The 21,070-nt window shown below is 35.5% G+C and overlaps 2 protein-coding genes and 4 pseudogenes across 2 annotated transcripts; 3 read left to right on the top strand and 3 right to left on the bottom strand.

The window, feature by feature from the left end:
- Positions 1-483: 483 nt before the first annotated feature.
- Positions 484-1,193, bottom strand: LOC120201145 (annotated as a pseudogene).
- An 822-nt stretch (positions 1,194-2,015) lies between these two features.
- Positions 2,016-2,824, bottom strand: LOC120201127 (annotated as a pseudogene).
- Positions 2,825-4,992: 2,168 nt separating this feature from the next.
- On the top strand, positions 4,993-8,522 carry LOC120201141 (autophagy-related protein 18f-like). Its single transcript, XM_039201807.1, has 6 exons — positions 4,993-5,205; positions 5,757-6,212; positions 6,291-6,710; positions 7,040-7,276; positions 7,364-8,191; positions 8,316-8,522. Exons 1-6 carry the CDS (start codon positions 5,008-5,010, stop codon positions 8,505-8,507), a joined length of 2,331 nt encoding a protein of 776 aa, XP_039057738.1. The 5' UTR covers positions 4,993-5,007; the 3' UTR covers positions 8,508-8,522.
- LOC120201143 lies at positions 8,519-9,844 on the top strand. The gene is made up of 2 exons (XM_039201808.1): positions 8,519-9,141; positions 9,588-9,844. The coding sequence occupies exon 1, from the start codon at positions 8,630-8,632 to the stop codon at positions 9,137-9,139; it is 510 nt and encodes a 169-aa protein (XP_039057739.1). The 5' UTR covers positions 8,519-8,629; the 3' UTR covers positions 9,140-9,141; positions 9,588-9,844.
- Positions 9,845-13,233: 3,389 nt separating this feature from the next.
- On the bottom strand, positions 13,234-13,893 carry LOC120201146 (annotated as a pseudogene).
- A 1,638-nt stretch (positions 13,894-15,531) lies between these two features.
- Positions 15,532-16,995, top strand: LOC120201142 (annotated as a pseudogene).
- The last annotated feature ends 4,075 nt before the right edge of the window (positions 16,996-21,070 follow it).

The raw sequence follows: 21,070 nt of genomic DNA, 5'->3' as shown, positions 1-21,070 counted from the left end.
TTCCTTAAACTTGAACATGATCTAACCAACCTGAACTTGATTTTTTCAAAAAAAAAAACTCAATTCAATAGGGTCAAGTTGGAACTCGTCGGGTTTAGGTCCCGTGTCCATCCCTTGTTCAGATGCATGTTTTTACTTAAAATCGAATCAGATTTCGAATATGATAGTCTTCCTAAATTTAAATCATAACAAATAACAGTTGGTAATACTTAAAACCACAACCCAACCGTACCCATACATAGGTGCAACCCTGACAGGAATGGGCACAAAATCAGTAGTGAAAGCAATCGAGAAACAGAAGAAATAACAGTTCCATTGTCATTCAACATCACACTAGGCACGAGTAGACAACACAGCAAATATGGTTCAGTACATCAGGTCCAACAACATAGAGAGAGAATCAGATAAACATAGTAGAATGATATACAGTAAATAAGTTCATCAGTAGGTAAGATTTTCAGCAGAAAACTTGGGAGCTGCAACTTAAAAACCATGGATCTTCATGTTGTCCTTCTACACATGTCAGTTTTAAGGATGTATATAAACCAGAGCACAGTGACAATAACCTGAACAAGAAAAGTGGAGACGTTCATCACCTTGAAGTTGAATAACCTACACATAAACCAAGTGCATAAAAGACTTGAGAAGGAAGAACAAAGTGGTGGCAAAGGTCACTTTATAAAAAGGTTAGACACAGGATGACAGGAATAGATCGTGGGGTGCTGGGATGTAGGGATTTAAATAAGATCAGATATCGGAATAATGGCTGTTATATAACAGTAACATCATGTCTTAAGCCATTATTGTGCAACAGTATTACTCGCAATAACTGCAATAACATCTGTTGTGTCTGTAGTTGCATTAAACACAACACCTGACCTAGCTCGGGATACTGGACAACAGTGCCATTGCAACAGAACTCCTTCTTGAGGTCCTTGAGAATTTTTTTACAGCTGAAGTCTGTCTTCAACCCCTGGGCAGTAGTCAAGCTTTCCTACCATTCCGCTGTTGGATACGAATGTGGACGTACTCCTTGCCTCCAACACCAGAGTCCTCGGCATTTGCATCAGCAAACGGATCTAGCAAAACCGGATAGCATACGAGTTAGAATTTCCATGGAGGATCCGATTTAATCAGTAAGAAGGGAAATGCTTACCAAAGGCAGTGGGAATCTGGATGTCGAGCTCAGACATGAAACTTGGTTAACAGAAAGAGCCTAACTCAGAGATGTAGATCAATTAAAAAATTGATTTTTTTGACTCGACTCGATTTGAAAAAACTCGACTCATATTAACTTCGAGTTGTAATTTTCATAAACTCAACTCGAAAAAACTTAAAGTTCAAATCGAGTTGTAAAATATAACTCAAAATTTTTAGTAATTAATGGATTGATTTTCAAGTCTGAGCAGAAGTTTGAGTCGAGTCTCTCGACTTTGTAGTATATGTAAATTACATATGCAAAAAATACAAAATATATATATATGTATCTTATATGATATAAAATATCATTTAAATTGGAATCAAATAATGTCATAATATTGTTAATATTTATAATTAAATTCAAATAAAAACTAAAAAATTTGACTCGACTCGAGTCAAAAAAATTCCAAGTCAACTCCGAGTTATAAAATAGGAGTTGTCAACTTGAATAACTCAAAAAAAATTTTACTCGACTCGACTCCATCGAATACACACCTTTAACTAAGACAGTTACTTTCTATCTAAAGATAATTCCTACAATCAATTAGTCAATATTATCAATTAGTATCAATTTGATCATTCGACATTAATGATCCTTGACTTTAGTAACATAATATTGATGTGACATATTAAATTAATGATCTGACTTGTTCTTTATCACATGTTAAATCAATTAGTTAATTTGGTACTAATTAATGATCATTAATGTCGAATGATCAATTTGTTACAAACCGATAACATCGGTAACTAATTTGTTATAAATCGATGATGTTAATGATCAATTTATTAATATTAAAACTTCAGTAAAAAAATACTCATTTAAACATTAGTGACCATTGGTATAATTTACCATTGATTTTATCCTTTTCTTGGATTTGGTTGGTCGCAGTAGGCATTTGAAGAGCTGGAAAGCAGTCCATCTTCCAGATTCCATTGTAGAGCTTCCACACCTTTACAGTGTTATCACATCCACCAGAGCAAAGTTTCTGAACAGGATCCAGCAAGCCAGAACCAACTAGAGCACCAGGTGCCGTCGATGGATCCCATGAAACAGATGTTACACCAACCGGGTGAGCCTGATCGATCCTTGATACATCCCAGCCTCCATCTGCTCTAGATGTGAAAACCGATACATTTCCATCGGAAGAACCACACGCCAAACAAAAGTCCCAATTCAAGAGGGGCCCAAGCGATTGAATTAACAGATGACTTATGCTCATCAAACTCATGAGCCTGACTCCATTCATTTTGATTGCCTTCCTTCCAAATAATCACACGGCCATCATAACAAGAAGAAGCAAGTAAAGAGCCAAACTTTGGATGGGCTCAATCCACCTGCTATACTGGTCCTTGGTGACCTGTCAGAGTTGCTAAATGCTGATGTGTATTGTTGCTCACCCCAACTATCTTAATCGTGCTGTCTGATGAGGCGGTAGCAATACGCTTACCATAAAAATCCATGGCCACATCATGAACCGTGTCCTGGTGGCCGGTTTCAATCTTCTGCGAAGGCATTTTCCCTTTTATCTGTGAAGTATTCAGTTTCAGTATCAAAAACAAGAGCTGAAGTTTTCAATAAAAATCCAATTATTCCATAAGAGAAAAAGAACCAAACAGGATATACCTTAGGTTTGAGAATATACCTTGATTATAGGGGTGGGGGGAAAGGGCAGTGACAACTGCCAGAGCTCCATCAGCATAGGGATCGCTTTCCTAGGCCATCAAGGCCAATAATTTTATTTCGATAGGTTTGTGAAATATTCACTAAAATTTATTGGCATGATAAGGTTTCTAATCCTAGATTTCCTTGTATCCGAGGAATCAAATATTAATCATAACTATTGTTCTGAATTCCAAATTACGAAACTCATCTCATCACTGTAAATGAGCAATTTCAGAATTTCTAACTTGGAGCTCAAATCAATACAAGTTGGTTACAGAGCTTAGACGCAAATCTATAGGCAATCCGAAAATACAAGAGATCTGGAGTAAACTAGCTAGGTAAAGTACCGACGCTTCGTAACTCGAGCTTAACCCGAAGTTTAGGGGGGACATTGATGCTATGTGACCCTGGTCTTCCTTAATTGTCGTAGTAAGTAAAGAGGAGTGTGAGTTATGCGAGGTTAAGTGACCCCGAACTACACTATGATAATGTTGCTCTAGTGTTTACAATTGTTCATGACCATACTTGCAGAGTGCTTATTTGTTGAATGCAAGTAGTAAAGTAGGGTTATTTATGTGGCACTAAGCTTGTGAGCTCAACGTATGAAATGTGTTTCCGTGCACAGGTCTTTAGGTGCCAGTTTGAGGAGCACATCGCGAGATCGTAGATTTCCAGACTTGATTGCTATCAAAGTACATCTCGAGTATTTAGTGGGCATATACTGTCATAGACCATTTTGTATTTGAGTTGTAAACTCTGTATTTTGATTTATTATTATATTTTGGAAACTTTGTTGGGAGCTCCCCATATTTAAATTATTCATATTTTGTACGCGTATGACAATTGGGTGATATTATTACTCATTTGATAAAATGTTAAAAAAATGATTAGCTACTTACGTGGTTCCGTGTGACATTATAATCCATCAATTTTCGAGTTGGATACAATATCAACACTACATTTAGTTGTAGTTTAACGATAGAGAAGACTCTAATGAGAGAATCAAGTGGATTAAGAATAGAAGTTATTTCATAGATTATGTTTTATGACAATGATGTAATTATGAAAATAATAAGGTCAAATATGTCATTTAACATCTTATTTTGCAATCATTTCCCCTCAAATCGTAGTATTTTCTAATGTTTTCATTTTCAATTTATTTTGCACAATTAACTATTACAAAAAAATATTTATCAAATACTAAAAATAAAAAGTTTAGAGATCGATAAACTATTTATACTCAAATAAATTAAAAACTCTTCAAAAATTTTTTTATCAAACACCCCAAATATCTATTTCAACAATAATTTCAAAATGCACTCATGTTGATCATTAGAGTTAGGCTACAAGGAACACCAAAGGAGTTGGGTAGGGAAGAACAAACGAAGGGTGAAAATATAAAAGGGAGTGGGTAAAGAGAAGGATTAACTGAGTATCAAATCAATCATTTAGAAAGAGGAAATCCAAAAGCGAAAGGAAAAGAGGAATTCTTATCTCGGCCCCCCCACCCCTAAATTCCTTCATAATTTCATCTCTCTTTTCATCGGGTTGTTTCATATTCCTTCATAAATCATAATTATCCAAACCCTTGAATCCATTCCTTGTTAATTTCATTCGTCTTTTTTTTGTTCTAATTTTCTTAATTTCCTGATTAATTTGTTCCGAAAATTGTAATTTATTTCTCATATCCCAAAAAACTTGTTCATTTGTTTGTGTAATATATGTATGTATTCGTTTAATTCCAATCAAGAGCTTTTCCAAAATTTTAGCTTGCTTTAGTTTTACTAAAATGATAAAATTTTGGGTTCTTCATCTTTGTTTTGTTTTGTTTTGTTTGGGTTCGAAGTTTGTTTCTTTTTAGTTTTCCTTTATTTATTTTCTGTTAATTTTTTTTTTCTCTATATATTTCAAATGGAGACACTTTTAAACCCGTAAATCTCTTCAATTAAGAGGTTTTATCTTTCTGGGTTTTTATCAATTCCTCTTAATTTCTCCGTTTAACCAAAAACCCAGCAATTGTTTTTTCTTTGTAAATTAACAACCTTTGGTGTTAAAAGGAGAAATTGGGGGAATTGTCGGGGAAGATTTTGATTTTTCTGGGCCCTTTTTAAATTCTGGGTTTTCTTTGTTGGGTGTTTGGGATTATGAGGAATAGTGGAGATGGACAAGGGCAAACCAAAACGCAAGGTGGTGGGGTCGCTTCCAAGTCGGCTTGGAGTTCGTTGCGCGCAATTTCTAGTTACTTAAGGATTGTTTCTTCCGGGGCTTCCACCGTCGCACGGTCGGCGGTGTCCGTGGCATCGTCGATTGTGGAAAGGGAAGATGATTCTGGGTATGATCAGGTAATAAGAAAGAAAATAAATGTTTTTTAAAATAATTTTTAAATTTTATAGAGGAGTTTGTTATTTGGAAAACCCATTGTAGTTCAATTTTATGTTTCTTTAAAGAGAAAATTGTTTCGGTATTCTTAGTCTGTCCAGGTTGAGTTTTGTTATATAGAAATGGAATGTCTTAGTGGGTTGAACTTTTCATAAGAGGAAATGATTTTTTTTCTTTAATTGGAGAACTTTAGTATGTCCATGTTGAGTTTTATTTTCTTAAAATGAAAAAAGAAAAATGGGTCTTTTGGTTATAGGCATATGATTTTGGGTTTACTTAGGCGAAGTTAGTGCCTTTAAATTTGCTATTCACTCTTTTTGAAGATTCTCAGTTTACCATTTGTCCTAAAACTTGAAGGTTTTTAGGGACCAATATATATATATATATATGTGTGTGCGTGTGTGTGTGTGTGTAACTGTGTATTAATTCAAGGTTTTTTGTTTTTGAAGATTTTCAGTTTACCATTTGTCTTAAAACTTGAAGATTTTCCTCTGTCACTTTTGTTAATGTAAAGGTTAATTGGGCTGGCTTTGACAAGTTAGAAGATGAGAAAGACATCATCCGACAGGTTCTTCTACTTGGTTATCGATCTGGTTTCCAGGTTTGGGATGTTGAAGAAGCAGATAGTGTTCGAGTCTTGGTTTCAAGACATGATGGTCCTGTTTCATTTATGCAAATGCTACCAAAACCAGTAGCAGCGAAGAGATCAGAGGACAAGTTTGCAAACAGTCTTCCCCTTTTGGTAGTTTGTTCTGAGCACCCCTTCTCTGGGGGTACTAACAATCAGGATCAATCTTGCAATGGAAGTATCCCACACAGCAATGATTCGGGGAATGCTAGCACTGTTGCCGCCATTGTCCGGTTTTATTCCTTGAGATCTCAATCTTATATACATGAGCTAAAGTTTAGATCAGTTGTTTATTCTGTAAGGTGCAGTTCTCGAATTGTTGCTATAGCTCAAGCAGCTCAGGTATGCTACCTTATGTACAATGTTTTTTTAGCATCATTACACCTATCTGATTTTAGAATTAAGTTTTTTATCTTGCAGATCCATTGTTTTGATTCCACAACATTAGAAAAGGAATTTACAATTGTTACAAATCCTATAGTCACAGCCTGCCCGGGTTCCGGAGCTGTAGGTTATGGACCTTTGGCAGTTGGTCCTAGGTGGCTGGCATATAGTGGAAGTCCAGTTGTAAGTTCCAATTGTGGACGTGTCAGTCCACAACATCTTATGCCTTCTGCAAGTTTCCCTGGTTTTTCTTCAACTGGGAGCCTGGTTGTACACTATGCAAAAGAATCCAGCAAGCAACTTGCTGCCGGGATTGTGACCTTAGGAGACATGGGATATAAGAAAATATCGAAATATCTGCCAGACTCGTACAGTTCTCAGAAATCAGGAAATCCTGGCTGGGAAGGCAATGGAAATGTTAATGGTCATTTTCTCGATACTGATAACATCGGAATGGTACATATTTTCTCCCCAAGTCTGATTAAACCCGCAATTTGGATATTTATTTTTCTGTACTCCCTTTTGTCGTCCTCCTTTTCACCTTTGGCCTCATATATAATCCATAATTTAATATCTGCAAATTGCTACCTTTCTTGTTGTTAGACATGTATAAAATTTTCTGTTTAATAATTTATGTATTTAGTAGATATCGTTCAGTGCGAGACTTGTGTAGTGTAATACAAAATGACTTTTCAGTTTTACTTTCTTGGGTTTCAATCATCTGAAAATAATACAAGCAAAATCATTTTAACATATCAGTTACTATTTTTATATGGGCTTATCAGGTTATTGTCAGAGATATCGTCAGTAAGGTTATTATTGCTCAGTTTAGGGCACACAAGAGCCCTATTTCAGCATTATGCTTTGATCCCAGTGGGACTCTTCTTGTGACAGCTTCAGTTCAGGGTCATAATATCAACGTTTTCAAGATTATGCCTGGATTTCAAGGAAGCACATATGCTTGTGATGTATCAGCATCGTATTCACATCTCTATCGATTGCAGCGTGGTTTTACAAATGCTGTAAGATTAATGTTCAGTGTAAGTCGTACCTGCTTTTAGCAACTTGAATATTTCTTAAATCTTTTCTCCATTCTATTGGGATTTCAGGTAATACAGGATATTAGTTTCAGTGATGATAGTAATTGGATTATGATTAGTTCTTCAAGAGGGACAAGCCATCTATTTGCTTTCAATTCAGTGGATGGATCTGTAACTTTTCAGTCCGCCGATGCTGGTTTTGCTCCTAAAAATGGCGGTTTGGGTGTTATGACTAAGCCACAAGTTCACTGGCCTCCTAATATAGGAGCACAAACACCTACTCAAACAAGTCTTTGTGCTTCTGGACCTCCAGTGACACTTTCTGTTGTTAGCAGAATAAGGAACGGAAATAATGGTTGGAGAGGCACTGTAAGTGGTGCTGCTGTGGCTGCAACTGGCAGGATGGGTTCCCTTTCAGGGGCAATTGCTTCCACTTTCCATAACTGCAAAGGCAATAATCTTTTGTTTGCCGAGAGTAGCTCTTTGAAGACAAAGTATCACCTCTTGTTTTTCTCTCCTTCTGGATGTATGATACAGTATGCTTTACGACCATCTCCTGACCGTGATCCAACATCAGTTGTTTCTGGATTAAACGGATCATATGAATCATCTGCAGAATCTGATGGGAGGCTAGTAGTTGAGGCAATACAGAAGTGGAATATTTGTCATAAACAAACCCGAAGAGAACGAGAAGATAATATAGACATATATGGCGAGAATGGAACATCAGAAATTGGTAAAGTGTATCCTGGAGATATCAAAGAGGGAACTACATTCCTTGACCCGTCCGCTGTTGACAAAGCAAATACCAACACCGAGGAAAAACATAATTTGTATATTTCAGAAGCTGAATTGCAGATGCATCAAGCTCAAACACCATTGTGGGCAAAACCAGAGGTATTATTCTGTGGCTGGATTTCTTTGATGTTTGCTTAGAACTTGGTATTGAATCTCGGTTTCAGTAGGACCAGGAATACTGTACTTTTTTTTTTAAGAAACTTGTTTTGTCATTTATTTTCAGATGTACTTTCAATCAATGGTGATTGATGGCACCAACATGGCTGAAGAAAATTCTTTTGTCGGGGAAATAGAGATTGAAATGTTGCCAACTTCCATGATTGCAGCACTGAAAAAAAGATTAGTTCCGGTTTTTGATTACCGTCAAACTTTTAAGTTCCAGCAAGCAAAGTGTGCTGAAAGCTATTTATGGTGACCTGCTTTACTGATTCTAAGGATGCATGCCAATTCTTTATACCTTTGCAAATTTCCTGATAGTTAAAGTGATTTTTGAAATAAAGCATTCTGCATCTTAAGGGTTCAGCCCCTGTAAGATGCATGAGTTCAATCAGTTGCATAGCGTGCATCAAACTTTTGGTTTTTAGTCCTTGTTTTTTTCTCTTTATTGTCAGACATTTCTTTCGATTTGCTTACGTTGACATCCATGGATATGTTGTTAGCTCTTCTAGTCTGGTTTACAGGATTCCAACAGTAGATAGCAATAGCAATGGATGCCTGCTGCATCAAATGTCCGGTTTGTCTGAAAATGGTCAGCTTTCAAGTAGAAGTCGCTCCGGCACTCTTAGCTCCATGACCGGAAATGGTGCTACGGTTGCTGAATTTCTAAACAACATTGAAGAAACTAGATTAGATGGTCCTCAGATGCCTTTAGGAACAAAGGGTTTTGTAAATAAAAATGACAGCCCTGAAACCAACACTCTGCTTGAGATTGTAGATAATAGTGAGAACTCAAGAATGGAAGCTCAACTCGAGTTTGTGGATGATAACCGTGAAGACCTCCAGATGGGGAATCATTTCGAAGAAGATGAAGGTGATGAATATGATTAGAGGTAATCATATTATTTCTAGTTTAAACTATTTGTTTAGTGTTACCTTTAACGTTCCTGAACATATCATCTTAACTAGTACAAGCTTTTGCTTAAACCACAAGGAGACAGCTTAGCTAATTTAAAAATCACGAGTTTCACCTGCACCGAGATGTTCATTGTTCCTTGTCATATTGATGTGTTATCACTTTCCTTTTGATTAATTTAATGGCTCGATAAAGCGCTGCACTTAGAACACAGTACTCTTTTAGATTATGAACCTGTCTTCTGCTTGAACGTGGGGTCAAACCATACATTTTTCGGGATTCTGTTGGCTGAATATTGATTCATTTAATCTATATCATTTTTGTCCCTCATTTTCCTTGGGCTTCTTCTAGTTAAACTGATCAGATAACAAGCTTTCCGGATTATGATTATGAACCGACTTTTGGCCTTAATCTCCTTTTCAGGTGTGCATGTTTAATCATTTGATTCTCCAGAGGCTGATTAACAGTGCTTAATACCATGTTTAGAGACGAAAACAAGGGACAGAAGGTTGCTTTTGACTGTGAAGCGAATTGTTTAATACTATGTTGTATTTTTCCCTATATTTAACTGTAAATTACAGTCAATGGACTTCCCTATAGTTGTGATGTGTAAATAATAGAATTACAGCTCCAGCTCTCTTCTATTCTATTAATTTAAAAAGTTTATTGGTTGCCATTCAGTTAGGTTTTGATCAAGTTGCAATTATCCAAGTAAAATATTTTTAGTTTATGTTATTTTAAACTTCGAAGAGTGTCGTATATGAATATTTTATGTCGACGCTTGCCGAAAGATATGATAATGTTTGTGACATTAATAGTTCTACATGTATCCTGCATGTATGCACTGCAAGACATCTCTAAAAATCCAGGCTTTGCAACCCGGACATCGTACCGGCTTCAATGGTTTCTGGATGGTGCTGCCGGGGACAAATGTAGTTCTTGTAGCTTATTCAGCTTACTTGTCCCGTTCGGTAGTTCAAGAGATCCATCATCTGGATTTTATAGAGAGCTCAGACTGGTGGGATTTTCTCTAGATAACAACAGTCTCTTAGTAGAAGAGCTCGAAGCTCGCATAGTTGACTAATGGAAGCTGACAGAGAATCTATAAGAGATTGTCATGGATTTTGTTAATAGGATGTCCGACTCGAGAAACTCGACGATTGCTCGGTAACTTGGTGACGTTCGTAAATGAAATACTTGTGCAAGGTTCCTCCGAGCCTTGTTTTGTCGATACCAATGTGATTACGTTCCAGACAACATCATGCGATTTCACAGTTCCAGGAGACTCACCATAGTACTAAATTATGGTTGCTGTTGCAATTGTGGCTATGTTACCACGGTTGAGAATGTTACGACATGGTTTATTTTCTAAAAAAAATAACTACGTTTTAATGACGCGAATGCGACGTTGCGGTGAACATAAAAAATGTTACTATATGATTGCATATGATCGCAATTTAATACTATGAGACTCACCCCCTCCTCTAATAAGCAAGAGACCTTGAGAGTTTCATCAATGCGATTCCATCGTTGAAACATTCTCTCATGTGACACCCTTTATCACATGAAGAACTTTATGTGATTCCATCTATCAAGTTTGGGTCTGCTTTTGGGGTGGTTCATACATACATGTTTTTTTTGGCCCAATAGTTCCTGCGGCGTAATTATTTTGAGATCTACGACATTTTCTACAGAGTGAACTTTTCATCTCGAGTTGACAAGTTTCATAGGATATTATTTTTATATTACAGGCTTAATATTTTAATATTTCAGGAAGTGACAAGTTCTATTAAAAATATTTTTCCAGATTATTATGTGAATTTAATTTTTGAAAAAAAATATAATGGAACTCATCACTTTAATTTAAAATTTATAGCCGTTTTAGATTTGAAAAATAGTCGTTGGTAGTCTTTGGAACTCGTCACATCGATGTGACGAGTTCCAACGTTCATTTTCTCAAATTTTAACTATAAATAGGAGTTGAGTTAGTTGATAGAGTTATAGGAGAACCAAAACATGCACTTGTGGGAAGAATATTTCAAGCAATTTTCGAAGATTATCTTTGGTCTAATCACTCTGATATTGACGATTCATATTCAAACTCGTCTTCAGATGAGGAGTGAGTTAAAGAATCAATAAATTCTATTCTTGATCAACATAAGGAGTTGATGGAGGAGGAGTAGAGTAAGAAGAATAAAGAGGAGAAGAAGAAGAACGAAGAGTTAGCGAGCCGACGCAGCAAACGACACATCGAAAGGAATGGGAATAAGAAAAATAATGTGAAATTTGAGAGGAAAAGATATTTATTTTGTTGAAAAAAATATTTTAAATAAATATATGAAATTGAAAAATGTTACTATACGACCGCAATTTAATACTCGAGTTCTTAGAGGGCATGTATATTTGAAATCCCTATTTTATATACTCGAGTTTTGTATAAATGGTGTTATTTATTTTATCGCGAATATTTATAAGTGTATGTCTTTATTTGAGTATTTAAAGAAAAATTTTGGTTAACCACTACAGTGGTTTTATGTGGTGCTCTCATCGGTTGACTGTGTGTTATACTAATGAAGGGTGTTATATTTAATGTTATCAGAGCGTCAGGTTTAGACGTTCATAGGATTTGCGGGTCAAAGTCGTTAAAAGTTCAAGAATATAATGTATCTAGGGATGTTAAGAGTACTTCTGTTTCTGAAAATGTTTATAGTTACACCTCTTATTATTTAATTTTAAGAGATTAGATATGGATGAGAGCCCAGGCCCCGTTCAGGATGATAGGCATGAGAGTGGGGTAGCCCTTGCGGACGATCTAGGTGATGAGTTTGTCCCTGATACGAACCTTGAGGAGCTTAGGGATGCGGGGGTTGAGGAGGTGACATTCTTTAGAGATTTGACAGAGACCTTTAGGCGTATAGTCAGAGCCTTACCTAGATACTCAGCCGGTTCAGCCAACCACACCTGCTGTAACATTGTAGGAGTTCCCTGTTGAAAGGCTCCGGATGTACCATGCCACGGAATTCTTCGGCACCGGTGAGTGTAGCTTCTAACATCAAGCACATCGCATTACAACATGTCATCCTCATCATATAATCATTTCCATTGTGCATAACTCGTCCACACATGAATTAACTCCCAAATTTAACAACACACCATCCATAAGAAAGCTCAAGGCAGGGAAAAAGATTCTCATCAAGCATGTACATCCGAGTTAATGAAAATGAAAACAATTGATATCACATATCTTTATAATATTTATCAACCGCTCCCTTGTTATTTTATACCAAGTTAGTAGTGACATGTATGATAAGCACCACACTCCACAAGCAGTGCTGTTGTCCATCACCCAAATACTTATCAATTAGCTCCCGATCAGCAAGAAAATTCAAGGGGACAACTAATCCCATCCACTCAACAGATCCTCCCATTTCTAAATATCTAAATCTAATACTACAAAGTAAACTAAACAATATATGATCTACAAGAACAAGAAACTAAAACTTTACCAACTTTGGAATAAGATATACATATATGTAGCATATTCTACTATCATGCCAGAGGCGGACCCAGGAGCCTTCGTCACGGGTTGCAAGAGCCTCAGGGTGGAACTTTTGAGGGGTGACACTTGTGGAGGGGTTGCTTGGGATACCTCGGGCACCATGGAGATCCACCCCTGGATGAGGGGTTGCTCGGGATACCCGGGCTCCATCATGCCCTATTTTTCGGCTAACTTAACGAAAAGAGCATTTTGAATAACTAAAAGCCAGTACGTAGTACGACGTTTCCAAGATTAACTGGTCATTAATACCAAGAAAAGACCAACTCTGCCACCTTAAGTATCTTATCATCCACGAAAACAAACTGCTGTGCGTGGTAACATTAAACTACTGTCCTTATCATCATCTAACAAAATAAAAATTCATACCCGTGAGAGAGAAATGCTGAAGTCATCCGAATTTGATATCAGAACACCAGCAAGAAATCAAAATTTCAGCCATTCAAAAAGACCAGGGGAGTATATGGGATAGGGTATTCGGAATTCGGATCATATGGCACAACTTTGCTACTACCCTAATTATCAGTTCATATTATAGAAACACAAACTACTCATGCCATCCAAATTAAGCACTGAAACAAATACTAAGACCCCAAATTTCCAATCAAGAAGCCAAAAATGAACCCCAAAAGGATTAACTTTTGCCACCTTTTTCCTCCGCCTTGGCCTCCTTAGTTGTCGCGACGGGCTGCCTATTCCGGTCATCTTTCTCGTCAGGATACCTAACAACAACAACAGGGCAAACACAATGATGCACACAATAATCGGTGACACATCCCAATTTCCCATCACTCCCTCTTAACTCAGCTCCATACCCTCTACTCCCCGTTACAACAGCACTCAACCCCAACCTCTCCAGCTCAATGCACAATCATTCCCTCATATCATGATCTTTCACTATATGAATCTTAAAGGGAATCCCAGCTTCCTTCAAGGGTTTGGCCAAATCAGCCGCCTTTGAAGCCGTGAAGGCATCGAAATCGTCTTCCAGTTTCTTCTGGGTCTCCGGCGTTCGTGGGCTTTGTGTTCCCGGGGAACTGGGCCCCAATCAGCTCCGTAGAGTACAGAGGTTGGTGACACGTGGAGGAGGATGGCAGCATCGCCTGGTCGGAGGTAGTTCTGGATGGTCCAACGAACGGCGTAGGCCGACTCTTTGGAGAGATTATCAATTGAATTTTAATTTCTAAATCAAAAAGAGTAGAGAGATTATTTTGGAATTAAAAGTTGAGTGAGTACTATAAACCTACAGTAATTTATATTTTTTATTCAAACCATTGCATCCAATAATTTCTTTAAATGACTGTTCATTTATTCTCTAAAAAATATACATTTATATATTAATATAATAAACATATTATAAATATTTATTTTAATTAGGTTTAATATGAAAAAGTGTCGAAATCATATGTTTTTCTCATATAGGCGTCTAATTTTTTTTTTATTATCAATTTAGGTGTCTAAAATTATGAATATTATCACTTTAAATGTCTCGATCGTAACAACAACAAAAAAACCCGTTAAATGACATATATACATTTATAGAATTTTAAAATTTTATTTTTTAAATATAAAAATATTATTAATTTCTTTTTTTAAAAAAACCTTCTCCAACAACCGATTAAACGATAGACTAAACAACAGACTAAACAATCAATCAAATGGCCAAACGATCGCATGTCATAGCCGACTAAACAATCGATTACCACGATCGATTAAAGAGATGGGTATTTGTGATTTTAGAGATTAAGGGTTGAAGTATAGGGATTTCAAAATTTTGGATTTTGGGTTTTGAGATGATAACAAGGGTTATGACTGACCAGTGGATGGTCGATGACGTACGGGTGGTCGTTCTTCGACAGATGGATGGTCGGAGATGACCGACGGTTAAAGTAAAGGAGATTAGAATAAGATATTTTAAGAATTTAGTGTCATTTTCCAGATTTTAAAAATTTGTAAGTTTTTTTTTAAATATTAATTTTATGTTTTTTTTTAATTCAAAATTCTATGAATGTGACACGTGTCACTTAACTATATTATTTAACAACCGTATAGTCGAGACACCTAAAGTGTTAACATTTATAACGTTAGACACCTGGATTGACCGAAAAATATTTAAACACCTATTTAAAGAAAACATTATAGTTTGGACACTTATTTTTATATTAAATCTTTTAATTATAATTATAAATCTACTTCGATGTCATAAGTTAATTGAAAATCAAATTAATTAAATAATAATAAATTTTTAAGGCTAAAGCAATTTGTTAATAATTAAATATCAATTGACCAACAGGGATTGGTTTAAGTGATAAACAGTTTGATTCCGCTTAAGTAAAGTCTCACGTTCGAGTCCTTATGTATGCAGAAAATTCTTGTTGAGAGACTCACCCACAAAGTCAAGTGTGTGACGCAGGTCGGTCCGGATTAGTCAAGGCAAAGCCTTGGAACCGGGAGGGCAACAAAAATAAAAAATCAATTGAAACATAGTTTAATAATTGAAATAAAATATTTTAAAATTTAAAGATAAATTTAAAATAAAAATCATAATACAATGACTTTTTATGTAATTAGCTCCCCATTATTACTTTAAGAATATCGCATTGCTTAAATATTTATTTATCTCTCATGTGCAAAATGCGTATGAGACTAGTTTTTTATATATACCAACAAATACACCTTAGATATTTTACTGTAATATCCACCACCATGGTATGCTTGAATAGTTGAATGGTTGGTGGAGCCGATGAAGGATAGAAATCACTAACATTGAAGATTCAAAGATCGATCTAATCCCTCGAACAATCCGAAAAATCATATATCATGACAGAATCCTCCGCCGGAGACCACCTCCTAGACCACCACCATCATGAACAAGCTCTTCCAACAACCACGGCAATCACCTCCACCAACAATTCCAGCAAGCTATCCATTACCCCCTCGTCTTCCTCATCTACTTCGAGGTATCCGGTGGAGCATACGGCGAGGAGGCAGCTGTGGGTGCCGCTGGTCCACTTTATGCCATACTCGGCTTCCTCGTTTTCCCCTTCATATGGAGCATACCCGAGGCGTTGATCACGGCTGAGCTTGCCACCGTCTTCCCCGGTAACGGAGGCTACGTCATCTGGGCTCACGAGGCTTTCGGACCATTCTGGGGTTCACTCATGGGGTCCTGGAAGTTCCTAAGCGCGGTGATCAACTTAGCGTCGTTCCCGGTTCTTTGTATCGACTACATCAAGTTAGTCTTCCCGGTTCTCTCCTCCGGTTTGCCTCGCCGCGTTGCGATACTGTCAACGACATTGTTGCTTTCTTTCTTGAACTTCACCGGTCTGGTCATCGTCGGGTACACTGCAGTATGTTTAGGCATTGTTTCACTTCTACCATTCGTATTATTAGCTTTGTTTTCGATCCCAAAGATCGATCCTAGAAGATGGATTAGTTTAGGCCAGAAAGGGGTAGCAAAAGATTGGTCATTGTTCTTCAACACCCTGTTTTGGAACCTAAATTTCTGGGACAATGCCAGCACCTTAGCTGGCGAAGTGGAACAACCACAAAAGACATTCCCCAAAGCCCTTTTCTCAGCCGGTTTGCTCACTTGTTTTGCTTACTTGGTCCCTCTTTTAGCCGTCACCGGAGCTATACCACTAGACCAGGAAAACTGGGTCGATGGGTATTTTGCTGATGCAGCTCAAATCATTGCAGGAAAATGGTTAAAGGTGCTCCTTGAAATCGGCGCTGTTTTATCGATCATCGGACTGTACGAAGCACAGTTGAGCAGCTGTGTTTACCAGCTTCTAGGAATGGCTGATCTAGGATTCTTGCCATCATGTTTCTCTATAAGATCCAAGTGGTTCAACACGCCCTGGGTGGGAATTCTGGTGTCGACGTCATTCGCCGTCGCGGTTTCGTACATGGACTTTTCGGACTTGATTTCGTCGGCAAATTTCTTGTATAGTTTAGGTATGTTGCTCGAATTCGCATCATTCCTTTGGCTGAGGATAAAATCGCCGACACTCAAAAGGCCATTCAGAGTGCCGATGAAGTTGCCTGGTCTGATCGTGATGTGCTTGATTCCTTCGGGGTTTCTGGTGTATATCATGTTGGTGGCTACCGGAAATGTGCTCTTGGTGGGTTCCATAGTCACGGTTCTTACAATCCTTTGGTACTCCGCCATGAGTTTCTGCAAATCCAAGAAGCCGGCCATTGTGGAGGATGAAGATTATTTGGAATAGGATGAACTTTATTCCTATTCTCATCTGAAAATTAGTTGGAAAAATTATTATCGTGTTGGAGTATTTGTATTCTTATATCATTTAATTCGTTCTATTGACAACGTTAAAATTTAAAATTATGATTTTATTTAATAGATAGAACGTTTCATCTCGTTAAATTAACCTATCGTTATTGATCTAAACTATGTTTAAAGGGAAGGATGGGTGATGAACAAAAAGCAACTGACCAAATGTGGACCAAATTGTAGATATTTGAGATATTTTGGGGTCCAAAAGAAAGCAAATGTGTGACGCATCAAAAATAATGAACAATGAAGTCCATAACGGATCCGTTTGCTTATTCCGTTGGACAACAATGACCACCCACGCTCGAATCAATCTAGCACGACTCAGGAGCTGGCATATCGAGTACCGTAACAGACACAATATTTTATATCAAAGATGAATTTTTTAAATTTTAAGAAAAGATAAATTTTTAAAAAATAAAAATATATTATTAATAGAAAATATGTAAAAAAAACCTAAAATATATAATAATTTAACTTTTCAGATGGTGATTACTCGATCCATAGGGATGGGCACCAGGGCGGATGCACTAAACCCCTAGGGGTCAAGTGTATCCCATTATTTAAGGAAAAAAAATAAAATTTAGTATAATATATTAAAGAAAACTAGAAAAAATAAAAATTTTTGCACCGCCATTATTTTTAAGAAAATAAAATTAAAATTTTGGATCCCATTTATAATTTTCTAGATCTGCCACTGATGGGCACGAGTCGGGTTTCGATCAACCCGACCTGAAAATTTTACATCCCCCACTCGATCCGAATCCGACTCGACTTTTTGAGATAAAATCCGAACCCGCCCAACCCGATCTGAGATAATATATTTATTAAAAAATATTATTTTTTATTCAATAAAAATAGGAATTTATTTGAAAAATAATATATAGAGGGGTATTATTGTAATTATTCTTAAATATATAAGGTAAAATTATTTTTTCCCAGGTCGGGTCGGGTCGAAACCCGTCGAGTTCGGGTCTTATGTCCATCCCTATCCACCCGCCTAGTAAGGTGACTACAAAGTAATATTTATTCTAAATACTCTCAACCATTTGACAATGATGCTCAATCACACATAATATAGTTACTGATACTCAAACTCGAGACATCTAAAAATAATAAACATTATTTTAACAACTAAAATAATTTGATTAGGGAAGAAATTAAGATTCTTAAAAAAGAAAAAAAGTGTCAATAGTAGATGGGTTCCTACTTGGTAGGGTGCCACTTGCAAGTAGTTATGGACTGACCTATAAAAGTAGTTGGGCGTTGTTAATAAATTAGTTAGGCTAATAATGAATCATAAATATGATGTATTGGGTCATTGCCTATTCATCCAAATGGATTTTCACAGTTAATAAAGATTAGTTTCTTATATTATGTGTATGTAGTTTAACAGAACACCTTAAACATTATTATTTCTATTGATTTTATTATTATTGAATATTTTATTAATTTTATTAACAAAACTGATAAAGCGTTATCGGTTTTGTTATTTTTCTATTGGTTTTGTTATTATTGGGTACTTTACCAGAAATATTAAAAAACATTGATGTTTTAGGTAGAAATAATAATATTTTAGGTAATTTTTTACCGAATAAAATCGATAACATCTTTTTTAGTTATATATTAAAGATGCCGCACTGTAAAAATTTTCAATCGCTCCAAGAATTCTAGCCGCCTCTTTTACAGCTTCTCATTTTCGTTCACAGCCGATCACCACTTCCGATCATCATCCGGCTGTCATGCTGCTTTTTTCACTGGTTGGCTGTATTTCTAATATAACAGTTCCGTTTTTGCATACTGAGAGATGAATAACTGGGCTTGTAGCTATAACATATTATAAAAGTTGCATCATAACGTTTTTCAAGATTATCGCGACACTATCGTGGGATCAAGTCTCACGAAGGGCAATTCATAATTGTCGGAGGTCTCCCACGGAGGTCTTCCACGGAAGTTGGTCTCAACCTAACGTTGGAGGCAGCCTACTACTCTACCTCTCCTTACCCCATTACATATGAGAATATGGTCAACTAATTTTTTTTATAACATCCACAATCGTAATACCATAACCACAATCGAACTGATTAGTATTATTTGTTACCCTTGCTAAAATAGGTACTAAACGACCGTCGATGTTTACAACTTAAGGGTGTATTTGATACTTGAAAAATATTTTCTCATTTTCATGTGTTTGATGGTTGGAGAATATTTTTTCGAAAAATATTTTTCGGTGTTTAATAACTGTATTTGATTTTATGAAAAATATTTTTCAATGTTTAGTAGTTGTAATTGATTTTCTAATGTAATTTATTTTCCTAGTTCATTCGTATTTTCCTAGTTCCTGACTTTTCACTTCTAAATATAAACACTCGAAAACTATATTATATTATATTATTTAATATTAATTTTAACATTATAATATAATTTTAATATTATAATAATTTACGTAAATATCTAATATTAATATAATATAATTTTAATAATATTTATATTTCTAATATTATATGAATATGTAAATATCCCTTGGTGTTAGATGAGGAAGTTCTACTGTACGACACCCTTAATATACAGTTAAGGAAAGACGTTATCGGTTTTGATATTTTTAAATAACAAAACCGGTAAAAAAAATTATCGAAAACATTATTATTTCTACCTAAAATATTAATATTTTTTAACAAATCTGGTAAAGTGTCCAATAATAATAAAACCAGTAGAAAAAATAACAAAACCGATAACGCTTTACCGGATATGTTAACAAAACCGGTAAAACGCCCAATAATAACAAAACCGATAGAAATAATAATGTTTTCGGTAATTTTTACCGATTTTATTTTTTAAAAAATAACAAAATCGGTAGTGTCTTTTCTTAATCGTATATTAATATACGGATAAGGAAATGCGCTACCAGTTTTGTTATTTTTTAAATAATAAAACCGGTAAAAAATTACCTAAAACATTATTATTTCTACCTAAAATATTAATGGTAAAGTGTCCAATAATAATAAAGCTGATAAAAAAAATAACAAAACCGATAAAAAAATAACAAAACCAATAGTGTTTTACAAGATATATTTTCGATAATTTTTACCGATTTTATTATTTAAAAAATTATAAAATCAATAACGTATTTTATTAGCAATATATTAAAGTATCTCACATGAGATTTCCTTGTTAGCCGCAGACTAATTCCACACAAGTAACGTGTTTAGTTGACTTGTATGGTTTAGGGAATCGAATCTTTCATCTATTGACTTATATGATTTTGGTTGAATTTTATACTATTATATCATAAAAATATTAATAAACTTAATAAAAATAAGATACAAATATCCCTTAAATAAAATTCACAGTTCAAATTTCAATGTTGTAAATGATATAAATTAAATCAAGATATCAATAAATTTATAAATTGGCTTAATTAGAAAATAAGTGCTAAAAATATATATATTTTTCCTAAATAGGTGACCAAGCCTTTTTGCTTTTTTAATTCATCCAGGTATCTAATATTATAAATGTTACTTAGGTGTCAGTGCCGTAACGACTATTAAATTATGTCATTTAAGGAGATGTGTCACGTTCTGGTAATTTTAAATTTTTTTTTTAAAATTAAAAAAAATTAAAATTATATTTAAAAAAATCCCTAAAAAATAAAAAAAAACTCTAACACTTTTAAAACCCTAATTTCAACCCAAGTCCATATCGATCAACGCCCTTCTCCACTGTCGAGCCTCCACTAGATCTTACCTCCATCCAGAAACCAATAACCTTATGAAAAGCCACAAAAATAAGAGCTAATGGACAAACAATCAACGCGACCTCACACAATCTTGATGACCGATCGACGGTAATAATGACAACACTTGACTAAGGAGATGATAAGGACGACGACGGTGATGATATCCGAGGTTGGAAAGGACGATGTTAGTGGGTTAGAGTTAGGGATTCGAGATTTTTTTGTGATTTAAGAGAAATTAGAATTTTTAAATAAATATAATAATTTTTTAAAAAATAAAATTTTTAAAATTATCAGAACGTAAGATATATCATTTAATATAA

The sequence above is a fragment of the Hibiscus syriacus genome, unplaced genomic scaffold (genome assembly GCF_006381635.1).
Source record: "Hibiscus syriacus cultivar Baekdansim isolate YM2019G1 unplaced genomic scaffold, ASM638163v2 tig00006992_pilon, whole genome shotgun sequence".
Lineage (NCBI taxonomy): Eukaryota > Viridiplantae > Streptophyta > Magnoliopsida > Malvales > Malvaceae > Hibiscus > Hibiscus syriacus.
Note: the sequence above shows the minus strand (reverse complement) of the source record. Positions and strands in the feature narration are given on the sequence as shown.

Excerpts from the sequence above, each read along its gene's own strand:
- LOC120201141 (XM_039201807.1), top strand. The coding sequence starts at position 5,008 with ATGAGGAATAGTGGAGATGGACAAGGGCAAACCAAAACGCAAGGTGGT. Across the intron at positions 6,213-6,290 it reads CTATAGCTCAAGCAGCTCAG|ATCCATTGTTTTGATTCCAC; the intron begins GTATGCTACCTT and ends TTTATCTTGCAG. Across the intron at positions 6,711-7,039 it reads ATACTGATAACATCGGAATG|GTTATTGTCAGAGATATCGT; the intron begins GTACATATTTTC and ends TGGGCTTATCAG.
- LOC120201143 (XM_039201808.1), top strand. The coding sequence starts at position 8,630 with ATGAGTTCAATCAGTTGCATAGCGTGCATCAAACTTTTGGTTTTTAGT.